This window comes from Clupea harengus, chromosome 18, assembly GCF_900700415.2.
Source record: "Clupea harengus chromosome 18, Ch_v2.0.2, whole genome shotgun sequence".
Classification (NCBI taxonomy): domain Eukaryota; kingdom Metazoa; phylum Chordata; class Actinopteri; order Clupeiformes; family Clupeidae; genus Clupea; species Clupea harengus.
The window spans coordinates 3,285,410-3,296,447 of NC_045169.1; the positions used below are offsets into that span (position 1 = coordinate 3,285,410).

The 11,038-nt window shown below is 41.0% G+C and overlaps 1 protein-coding gene across 1 annotated transcript; it reads right to left on the reverse strand.

Moving 5' to 3' along the window:
* Positions 1-6,206: 6,206 nt before the first annotated feature.
* Positions 6,207-10,299, reverse strand: LOC105895526 (ATPase MORC2A). Its single transcript, XM_031585337.2, has 7 exons — positions 9,847-10,299; positions 9,198-9,255; positions 8,118-8,256; positions 7,839-8,015; positions 7,653-7,746; positions 7,294-7,482; positions 6,207-6,623 (listed from the first exon to the last, which is right to left on the reverse strand). Exons 1-7 carry the CDS (start codon positions 9,925-9,927, stop codon positions 6,555-6,557), a joined length of 807 nt encoding a protein of 268 aa, XP_031441197.1. The 5' UTR covers positions 9,928-10,299; the 3' UTR covers positions 6,207-6,554.
* Positions 10,300-11,038: the final 739 nt, after the last annotated feature.

Here is an 11,038-nt window from a genome sequence, read left to right on the forward strand (position 1 = left end):
ACTGTCTGTAGGACGGCACATTTTGCATCGAATGTACGGTTGCAGCAGTAACTAAAACCACAGATACAGTTTTTTAGTCGGTGGTATTTGTGGAGAATCGTGGCCATAAAACTAAGGACCTTATTTCAGCATTGTTTCACATTCTGCATGAATCCCCTTTTCTCAGATTGTGCTTTAAAAGACAGAGTACTGTTTCTTATAAATTGCTAATGTAGTTTTGTATTAACTGCTAATTCAGTTCCCTTACCAGTTGAAAAGACCAAAGGAAACCGTTACAGCCTGATACTGGCAGTTACATGGATGCCAGTGTAATGAAACAAAGGCAAGGCTTATAAGGATGAATGCTTTAATGCTTTCTGGATCACCTGTAGCAGACAAATAAGAGTCCAGGAGTCAGTCACAGTAGTTGGCTGGGAATGTCCAAGGTTTCACGGTAGTCAAGAAATCCAGTTGAGGGACGATGGATTTGTTCCTTTAATTTACCTCCTTGAAGCACTGAGAGAGTGGAGAAAGTGGTGAGGTCATATTGAAATGCAGAAGACAACAATAAAACTGGCAATCTGTCACCAATGAGTATTGCATGAATTTTTGTGTATTTGTGGACCTTTGATTTTACAAGCCAAAGAAAGACCCAAAAAAGACCCCCAGAAGGGTTTATCGGATTCATTTAGGTGTGAATGTAACTAGACAGCTAGAGTGGTGGTCAAATAGACACAATATAATTTCCCAATGAATGAAGTTGATGAAAGTGTAACTTTGGTAATAAGCAATGTATTAGACCAAGACTACTGGATACATGACATCAGAGAGTTGCATTAAGACTTGCGTTGATGTTCCAATAATGACAGATGCAGTAAAAGAGGAAGCCCTTTACGGTTCAGCCACACGATGTACTTTTTCTTTCACAGCCCCTACAAAGTGGCAGCACTGAACAAAATGTTCCTAATTGCCAGCAAGGAGATGTGGGGGGGGGGGGGGGGGGGGGGGAAGAAATCATCTGTGTTTTGAAAAATCCACAGGGGCATTTTGATCAGAAGCATCAAAATAGCCGAAGTGGAAAAAAGCGTTGCAGTTTTATAATGTTTTCTATGCTTCATTGTGGAATTCAGTCCATATTAACATATTTATTTTGTATGGAAGGGAACATATGAATTTACATACAATTTGCATATGTAAACTCTGCAGATTAGAATGCCAGAGTTTCAACCTTTGAGTTACTTTTGAGAAGTCCCTCCTTTTGTAATGTTTGTTTTTGCAATAATATCAATAGATGAACTTACAAACATTTAAAAGCGCACAGACTAAAACTACAAACATAATGTCACCAATATTGCATTACAAACATAATAGCATGAAGTATTGACACTCAAAGCATTCATACTTGAAAAGACAAAGGTTAACAGCTTATCTTAAATGAGCTATCAGTCAATTTTTTACATAAGATATTGGTTTTACCTCAGACTTTAGCTGTTTTAAATTTGTGGCTGTTCATGAAAAATGTTCAGCATTGCTTTTGATTCTAAACACATTTCTGAGACAATAAACCTCTTTGAGGAGATCAGTCCACTTATTTATCCACTTCATCTGAACTGGGCCACAAGACAATATCCATATGGTTCCATTTTCCTGATCTTTGTAACGTTTTGGGCCTGGCCCAGTGAAACTAGGGGAGTGCAATACAAGTGTAGAACAATAACTGCTGACGGAATTTATTTTTCAGTTGAGAAGACTAGTGAAAACCTTAAGAGCCAACACCGGCAACTACTAAGCATTTTTTCTCAGTCAACTGTTATGTGTCAAGTGGGTCAGAATATTTGATTAATGCACCAATCTATTCTTCTTCACCTGCATAATGAGCCATACAACACAGATTCGGCATCACTGTTATTTAATATTTGTCTTAATGAAAACTGTTGTACATAGCTTTACATAGTCTTCAGTAGTGCATTTCGACAATTTCCTACGTTGCTATGCATTTTTCAGCATTTAAAAGAGGCGGTTGCCCGAGTGTGTTACGTATGTGTTCTATAAAGTGTAGTTGCCCCCTATAGCCAGATTGTCTCGGCTAGCATAATATCAATGATGACCTTTTACCTCACTTCCATTTGTAAAAGTGTATCTTTTTGTTCAAGTTTGGTCACTTTTCTCCTGTAACTGCCCAAACAGAACTGTGTGCAGCATGTTCATTAATTAGCCCATGATCTACTAGTTGCAAATATAGCCTGGGTGCTTTTGTCAGACTATCTTGCTGTGTGAAACCTTCCTGAGTTCTCCCTTAATGAGATCAGTGCTGTCCTGGCACTTGTGTTGTTTCTAAAAGACTACTCACCCACGCTTAATAAATCCCATTCATTGTTTAAAGCCTGGATGTCCCCCGGCTGATACTGGCTTTGTGTTCTTGACTTGTGTTGTGACATGTGGGTTAAGTTAAAAGGTTTCATATGATTTAGGCTCTGCTGTAGTCTTTCTGACGGAGAAAACATAAATTCAGGGTACAGGCTGCAAACTTCAATTTGTTTCTCTGATGCCTGACCGAAATGTGTTAGAAGGGCAACTGTTACTTTTCTCCCTACAACTTCCTTACTTCTGCTCACACCTGCACACGTAACTAGAGCATGCTGTTTTGAGTTACTTTTTGGTGGAATATGGTACCTTTGTACAACCTTTCTAGAACTTGTTGTATGACCTTGGTGCACAATTGGCTCAATTTCAAATGTACCGTATATACATTTGAACTATACATTTGTACTGTAGTATTATGTAATGATCTGATATCCAACTGTACCTGGAAATGCAATTCATTTATTTTTTCATTGAGATTGAGATATTGAGATAGATCACTGTTTAGATGTGTGCCTTTACTCTTTATCAATACAATTAAAATAAAAATTTGCACCTATTTAAGGTGTTTTTACTTTGAAATTGAGATGTCTGAATACAATGGAACCTTCAGTTCACTTTACCTTTCACTCTTTCACTTTCACTCTGATGAATTGATGATTGGTGAATTGCATTAAGGTAACACTAGACAATTTGACACTTTTTGAGGTATGGTTTTATAGGCAACTAGTTTTGGTACCATCCTCAAATTCATTTTGATAGCATATGGTCATGTGAAGGACAGATAAACACCTGTGTCTTCCCCAGTAGCCATCCAAAATATGCCCTATGTAGTTCTGTGTAACGGGCTGGAACCCCCTGCAAAAATGGGAAAAAAAAGCTTTCACACGCATGACATTGCCAGCTATACTGCCAAAAGACACGAGTTAGTGTGTTGGCAAGCTTCTATCAGTGTCAGCGGGGCTGTTGGTGGTGTTTGCAAGCCTTTTAGGTAGTTAGCTTACAAGTTTTGAAACAGAACTCCGTATTGCTGCTTTAAGTGGTAGAAGCTGATGGTCCCATTTTGATTCTGCACTGACAGAATATCCACCGAATTGCTCCTCTGTACATCTGTCCGGTCCTCTACTCAGTTGCAATTCAGTGCAGCCGGAATGGCAGTGGTGTCCCTTGACCTGAATAACACACAACAATCATCTGACATGTTTTGTCAATGAAAACAGTATCAAATGTACATTCTTGATCATTGCTAAGAGGTCATGCTGCACCTCCAGTATGCGTTGTCTTCAGAACAGAAGAGAACAGCATGCAGGCCATGTGAGAGTTGAGCTATGATGGTCGTCACCAGGTCTTAGAGGTCCCAGAGAGTGATGTGTCCATTAAGGGCCCAATGCAGGGATCAGCTCTCTGCATGCCTCAACGGAATATAATGCACCGTTGCTGCCGTTGTTGCAAGAACATTCAGTCTACCAAAACCCAGAAGATGTCCTTCACTATTCACTAATAAACATTCCATCTTATTTTGTGGTTTGCCTTAGCATGGGCTCCAGAACTGCTTGAATGCATCTACATCACCCAACTCCAGTTCCATATTCCTCAGTGCATCTACATCACCTAACTCCAGTTCCATATTCCTCAGTGCATCCAACAATGTTACTGAATGATATAAGAACCACCTCTAATTGATATTACATGATGTTAAGTAAAGAAGTCTAAAAACTATGTTCTTCCTTCTGGCCCAGTTACACCACTTTGTGAATAAAAAAGAAGAGTATAGTCCAACACTTTCAGATGACATCAGCTCAAAAAAGAAGAGTATAGTCCAACACTTTCAGATGACATCAGCTCAGTATGACTGCTGAGGAAACCCATGGGATGGCAGAGCCAGGCTAAAAGACATCTTCCGCATTCTTCGACTTGCCCCTCTCCTATGCATCCTTCCTGATGTCAGCAGCCTCCTCCACAGTGACTAAACTGTTTCCTGCAGTCCTCCTGTGATCATACATGATTCATGAAATTTGAGAGAGACAGCAGCACCACTGAGGTAAGATCAGTAAGATGAATCGTTCTCAGTATAGCTCTCAGCACAGCACAGTTGTGGTCAAATGTTGTGCCTATTGGGTAAAGGATTGTTGATTTATCAACATGACTGTATAAAATCATGCGACTTTGCGACATGCGACTTCATGTCTGCCAGCCTCACTTTCCTCAGCTCTTACTCCTTACACTGAACGTGGCATAAGCACACCCCCACCTCGTATCAACCTACTAACAGATGGCTTCACAAGTGTGCTTCGCTCAACCCTCGACACTGTTGCACCACTGAAAAAGAGAATAATAAAACAGAAAAGACTCGCCCCATGGTACACTGACTGACCAGACTCGTGCACTTACACAAATGACTCGGAAACAAACCAAAAATGGTACTCTACCAAACTTGAGGTATTCCAACTGGCATGGAAGGATAGCCTTGTAAGCTATAAAAGAACACTTTCTGATGCAAAATCAGCGTACTATTCTTCATTGATTGAAAATAATAAAAACAACTTAACAACTTTCTCTTTAATACTTCAGGTTTCTCTTTAACCTGCCACCCTTGTTCCTCAGCACCATATCCATTAAGTAAATATACACCAATTGACAGCCAAACTCAACCCACTCACTTGGTCTCTTTCTTCCCCTCCTAGTCTAGACTATCTCCCCTGTGTGATGCTGCTGTAGTCTCCACCTGATCTTCTTGTAGAAACCCTAAGCCTCCACCTACCCACCCCGCCATACTGTCATACACTTACTCTTTACTCTGTGCTAGCATTTTCCTGCAATGTAAATAATTGCCACTGACATAGTTTTCTGTTCCATTACTCTACTTAGCCTTGTAATAGTAACCTTGAAAGCACACTGTATACCCACTAAGCGGTTCTACAATACCTGAATGCTCTCTCCCCACCTTATCCTCTATCAATTTTGTATGCATCATGTATATACCATGTTATGTTTGTATGTTTTGTGTACATTTACCACATGTATGCTAGCATGCTCATCCTGATACATGTAAGATTTCATCGGGCATGTTCCTGATTGTCTCCACTCCCCTTCTGCCACAAGACCCCCGTTTTCTATCTCTACCCGGCCAGCTTCAAACAGATGGGCCCCACCTTATGTGCTGTACTGCGGTATCTTTCGGGATCTTTCTGATTAACAGGGAGTTTATCCTTGTCGCCATTGTGCTTGCTCTAAGGGGGATCAGGCCCTGGGCTCTGTAAAGTGCCTTGAAACTATTTTATTGTTTTAGTGCTATATAAATAAAATAAAATCGAATCCAAAATAAATGAGTGAACTTCTGCTTCAATCCTTCTGTGGTCATAACCTAGTTCGCAAATATCTTGTATTGCGAAGCTCTAGAACTTAAACCTATATAGATATATTCAAAACCCCACAGACTCGATTATTTTTTCCATTCACACACATGTTAAGAGGACTTGATCTTAAACTTGAAACCCAGGTTAGTATCAAATAAATAAGGATTCTTACTTGCATGCTACTGCTTACCCATTATATCATAAATCTCTCACCATTTAAGTGTTTACATTATCATCGTTTAGTAATCTAAAGGATTATGACCGATTACATTTTTGCTCTTGTAATCTGTAAACAGTGCTGGATAACATTTGTATAACATAAGATGAATTTACCTGACTCTGATTACAATTATGAAATCAAGAAGCACTCAAAGTTCATTTAAATTTCAAAATTAAATGAATCCAAAAACATTAGATTTCCTTGGGCATATTGCTACATCTTAAGTCTGAATCCTGTGAAAACTGTTGCCCAAACTGAGCATGTGTTGAGAAAATAGGTATAAACATAAATGCACAGGTTAAAGGATTTATTGTGTGCCTCGTGTAAGCCATATGATACATGTTTAAAACAAACCGTAAAAATATAAAACAGACTCCGAGAACCGTCATATGTGCCTAAACAGCGTTGAAATGAAAAGAAAATGAATCTTTTGACAGTTATAGTCTCTTTCATCAGGGCCCTGTAGAACAGTTTTAAAAGATACTAGAAAGATGAAACGACTTTTGCTAAAAGGAAAACTGCGTTCCTGCCACACTCGCCATCCTCAACCGCGGACAAAACAAAGCTCTGAACCAATGGATTTTTATAAAACGTGGCAAACGGAATGCGGAGAATGGGGCAGGTCAGCAGCGGCATCCTCACTCCCCCTTGGTGACCAGATCCTCAATGTACGCGTCCAACTCATCATCGCTGCTGATTTCAATGTCCTGAAGGAAGGAAAACAAAATAAATTTAGATTTTGTTGCAAAATACTTTACCAGGTTCAGGTCAATCCCACAGTTTTCTTCAATACCAGAACACATTCCTTCAATACTAGGATAAGTTAAGTTCTGACCTTTAACCTTTAACTGCTTTAACACTACTACACACATGGGTGTAGATTTCCACACCTGTTCCATGTGGCAAAGGAACGTGAACATTGGGACTGAACAGAATGCTCATCTTTACAAGTCATTATTGATCATTTCAGGTAGCTATATGTTAGTATTATATGTATAGGCTGCTATATGTATATTTAGTATTATATGTATAGGTTGTTATATGTTTAGCACACCGTATTGTATATTTATCTTGTATATTTAGTAAGGTTATTTAGGTTATTATATGTTTATTATGTGTAAATTATGTTCATAGTACTTGTGCAGAGTGTACGTCAAGGTTTGTTATGTTATATTATGTGATGTTATGTTATGGTAGGTTTGGGGCGGCGCCTTGTCGTAAGAATTTCAGTGCCCAGTCTGACCCTGTGTCATTTTGTGCATCTGACAAATAAAATACTTGTAACTTGTAAGCTAGAGTTATGGTCGGTTTTGAAGCAGGTAGAGGTGAACAGCACATGTTGGAGCATAGACTTGTATGAGCGCTTGCGATACACACCTCCTGGACTTTCTGCAGCAGAGCCACGATGTTGGTGCGTAGCTTGCGCAGCTTCTCCTCGGTCTCCGCTAGCCGGGCCTCCGCCCCGCTGCTCTTCTCCTCGATGGCTTTGGCCCGTGACTCTGCGCGGCTCTGGTACGAGTTGCACAGGCTCTGCAGGCCCGATTCATACTGTTGGAAATACTCTTTCTGCGGAGGACAACACACACACACACACACACACAACACAAGGGCGTTTAAAATGACCACCTGGTGCTTTGGTGGTGGTGTGTGTGGAAGCAAAGATGGGTGGTTGCAGTGGAATGTTGGAAAGGGGTGTGCACAGAGGTGCTTATTCTGTGCGACCGATCCATACTCACAATGGGGAACGCCACAAGGTCTTCAGCCGCCATGTTGTTCAACGAATCCTTTGGAATTCGGAAATCAGGCGGAAAAAAATACCGAAGCAACGTCCTGTACAATGAGAAGGGGGGAATCAAGCACATATATGAGCACAGAGGAAGGCCCACAGTAGGAGCATGTGGTCTGCGTGGACATGCACCCACCTCATCATACCGACTAAGCTCTCAGAGGTCTCCTTACTCGGCCCACTCTGGGTGGTGTCCGGCTCCGCTGCCGTGGGTGGAGTCACTGAGCGCACCGGACCCTGATTGGTGTCTGGGCTTTGAGATTCCGGAGAAGCAGGGCGCATGAGACGCACGTCATCACCCCCTTTAAATACCCTGAAGTACACAAACAAGATGTATTTTACCATCCCTGCCCAAAACAGTGTGACAGAGTGTGTGTATACACATCTGTGTGTGTGTGTGTGTAAGTATTCTTACCATCGGTCTTTCGGCGTGTTGATCGGCACATAGTCAAACTTCACCTTCCAGCGAACATTGTTTTTCCCAGTCTCTACAGCTGCTACCCGGCCAGTGAACCACTCTCCATTCACCTTGGCCTCAACAAGCATACCTTTATCTAAAACACAAACCAAATACACACACAGGGAAATGAGTGTTTGACACACAAAAAAACATATATAAACATAAACATAAACATACGTAAACAGATGGGCACTGCACATAGTAGCCCAATACAGCATTATATTATTACTACCCTTTTATGCTTAAAATTACTCTCCCTTCTTCGTATGATTTTCAATACAGTCAAAAATCAACACTCCCCTTTAAACTTATACAGAGCCAATTTAGCCAACAGAAGGAAGAGGAGAGGTAGAAAATAGAAAAGAATAACCGGCTTGTGGTGACCACTTGCACACAGGAGTTATACTTAGCAAGGAGTTGTATCTCCGTATTTCCCTTGGCTCAACTTCCACACTGCTGGCCCTGTTTATTCTTGGACGAGTTTACAGTGCATGATGGCTACCGCAGTTTCGCACAAAATTAGGTCGCTTCTGCTCTACAGCTCTCCTAACTAATCAATTAAATATGACTAGACATGGCATCACGAGAACATTGCCACATATAACTTTATCTTGAGATGACTTCTTCCAACTACAAAAGCGGTTTATTAACCACATGACTGTATTCAACTGGCCATGGCCTATCTCCAGCAACGTTAGCTGGATCTATGGAAGAAGGGCCCTTATTTCCTATCTATGCATTATTCGAGGGACCATAAGTATTTAAACCCAGCAAGACTTGCCTAAGAAGGGTAATGGCATATAAGACACACAGCGCTGTAGGCTACACAATGTCATACATCCTACAATTCAGCTTTTACGTCTTTAAAAAAAAAATATATATATATAACACAATAAACACAAATACAGTTATATACCATTATACCCCAGTGACATGTCAGGAAGGTACCACGGTATGAAAAAATAAGTACCTATTGAATACTGAACCCGTATGCAATATTTCTGAAGATAATGCAACTCCATTAAGCATTCATACCTTTCTGAGCGTCTTTCACGCTGCTTTTCACATCTTCCTCTGCAAGGCTGCTGTTGACCTGGACAATACAGTGCACATCCATTCAAGTTATTCTCTAGAGGACAACGCTCACATTCATTTAGCCTCTCCAGTCATTTTACACATTCATCTCAAACAGAGTGGAATGAATGTGTGCTGAACATGATCTCTGCCCCTAATGACCCACATGGATCACAGTGCTGCCCCACTTTCCTGTGACAACCAGGCATAATCTCAGTCATAATGAAAACCCATTCAACTTGGGATTCACTGTAAGGAATGCTGCATGGCAGTTATGGTTATAGTGCCTTGGTTTTGAGTTTGAGTTTGGAGTTCATCAGAAATGATACAGGTGATATCTTTAATGTGTGTGTGTGTGTGTGTGTGTGTGTGTGTGAGTGTATGGATGTGTATGTGTGTGTGTGTGAGTGTATGGATGTGTATGTGTGTGAGTGTATGGATGTGTGTGTGTGTGTGTGTATGGATGTGTATGTGTGTGTGTGTGTGTGTGTGTATGGATGTGTATGTGTGTGTGTGTGTGTGTGTGTGTGTGTGTATGTGTGTGTGTGTGTGTGTATGTGTGTGTGTGTGTGTGTGTGTGTGTGAGAGAGAGAGAGAGAGTTGGTTTTACCTCCATTTCACTGCTTCCTTCTTTGCTCTGTATTTTCTTGTTCTCAACAGCTTTGGTTCCTCTTTGTGCTGGAGCAGCCATTTTGGTTTTCTTCGGAACTGGCTCTTCCTCTTCTTCCTCCTCCTCCTCCTCTTCTTCCTCCTCCTCTTCTTCTTCCTCTTCCTCCTCCTCATCGTCGTCTTCTTCTTCCTCCTGCTTTATTCTACTCTTCTGTGCGGCCCCTCGTTTCGGTGCTGTTCTTGCTGGGGTTCTGCTGGGGGACTTGGCTGATGACGACTAATGTGGAAAAACAACAGCAGAACTCAGGTTCTCTGCTCACCAGAAATCACTCACTGCTTCCTATGCGTGCCACTCTAACGTGAAACTAAATAAACAATTACAATAGATCTAGATTCTGATAAATGAATCAAGTAATGCCTGAAATCCATCTATTCCCATAGCCAGTGACAGTTCCACTTACCAACTTAAACTTTTAATATGTAAAAGACACAAGGATTTATATTTAAAGCACAAATTAGCATCAGTTTTTAGATGCCAGTTTCACAGCAATCTCACTTCAGGCAAGCTTAGCAAACTGCCAGGACAGGTAGTGAATGTATCAAAAACATGGCAAAAAGATATGCAATTCATACATATGTTTGTATATATATTATGTACATTTACCAAATGCATATTGTGTACATCTACCACTTGTCGTTTCCCTTCCCCATCTGCCACACAACCCCACCCCCACCCTATCTCTTCCCGGCCGACCTCAAGCAGATGGGTCCCCCCTTAGGTGCCGTGGTTCTGCTTAAGGTTTCGTCCTGATTAACAGGGAGTTTTTCCTTGCCCCTATCGCCATTGTGTTTGCTTCTAAGGGGGTCCAGGCACTGGGCTCTGTAAAGTGCATTGAGACAATTTTATTGTTTCACTGTCGCTATATAAATAAAATAAATTGAAATTGAATTACATTTTCATTCTAATTTTTAAGAGAAGTAATTCAAACTGAATTGAGAATTGCATTGCCACTTTGCATATTGCATGGCCAACTGCAAAATGCATTCTCAAATAGTATTTCCGAAATGCACATTGAATTGCTAATTGCAAAATCCTACTAGCCGCGGACTCAGCAAGTCGAACAAAAGAAGTGGCCAGTTCCTCCGATCTGTCCTGCACAGCAACGACTGCATTCGACATCAGACCAACAGCC

What these genes read in the sequence shown, in the direction of transcription:
- LOC105895526 (XM_031585337.2), bottom strand. Translation starts at nt 9,927, where the DNA reads ATGGCTGCTCCAGCACAAAGAGGAACCAAAGCTGTTGAGAACAAGAAA. An exon ending in AACACGCCGAAAGACCGATG is followed by an intron (nt 8,016 to 8,117) that starts GTAAGAATACTT and finishes TGTGTACTTCAG; the next exon opens with GGTATTTAAAGGGGGTGATG. An exon ending in ACCTTGTGGCGTTCCCCATT is followed by an intron (nt 7,483 to 7,652) that starts GTGAGTATGGAT and finishes TGTCCTCCGCAG; the next exon opens with AAAGAGTATTTCCAACAGTA.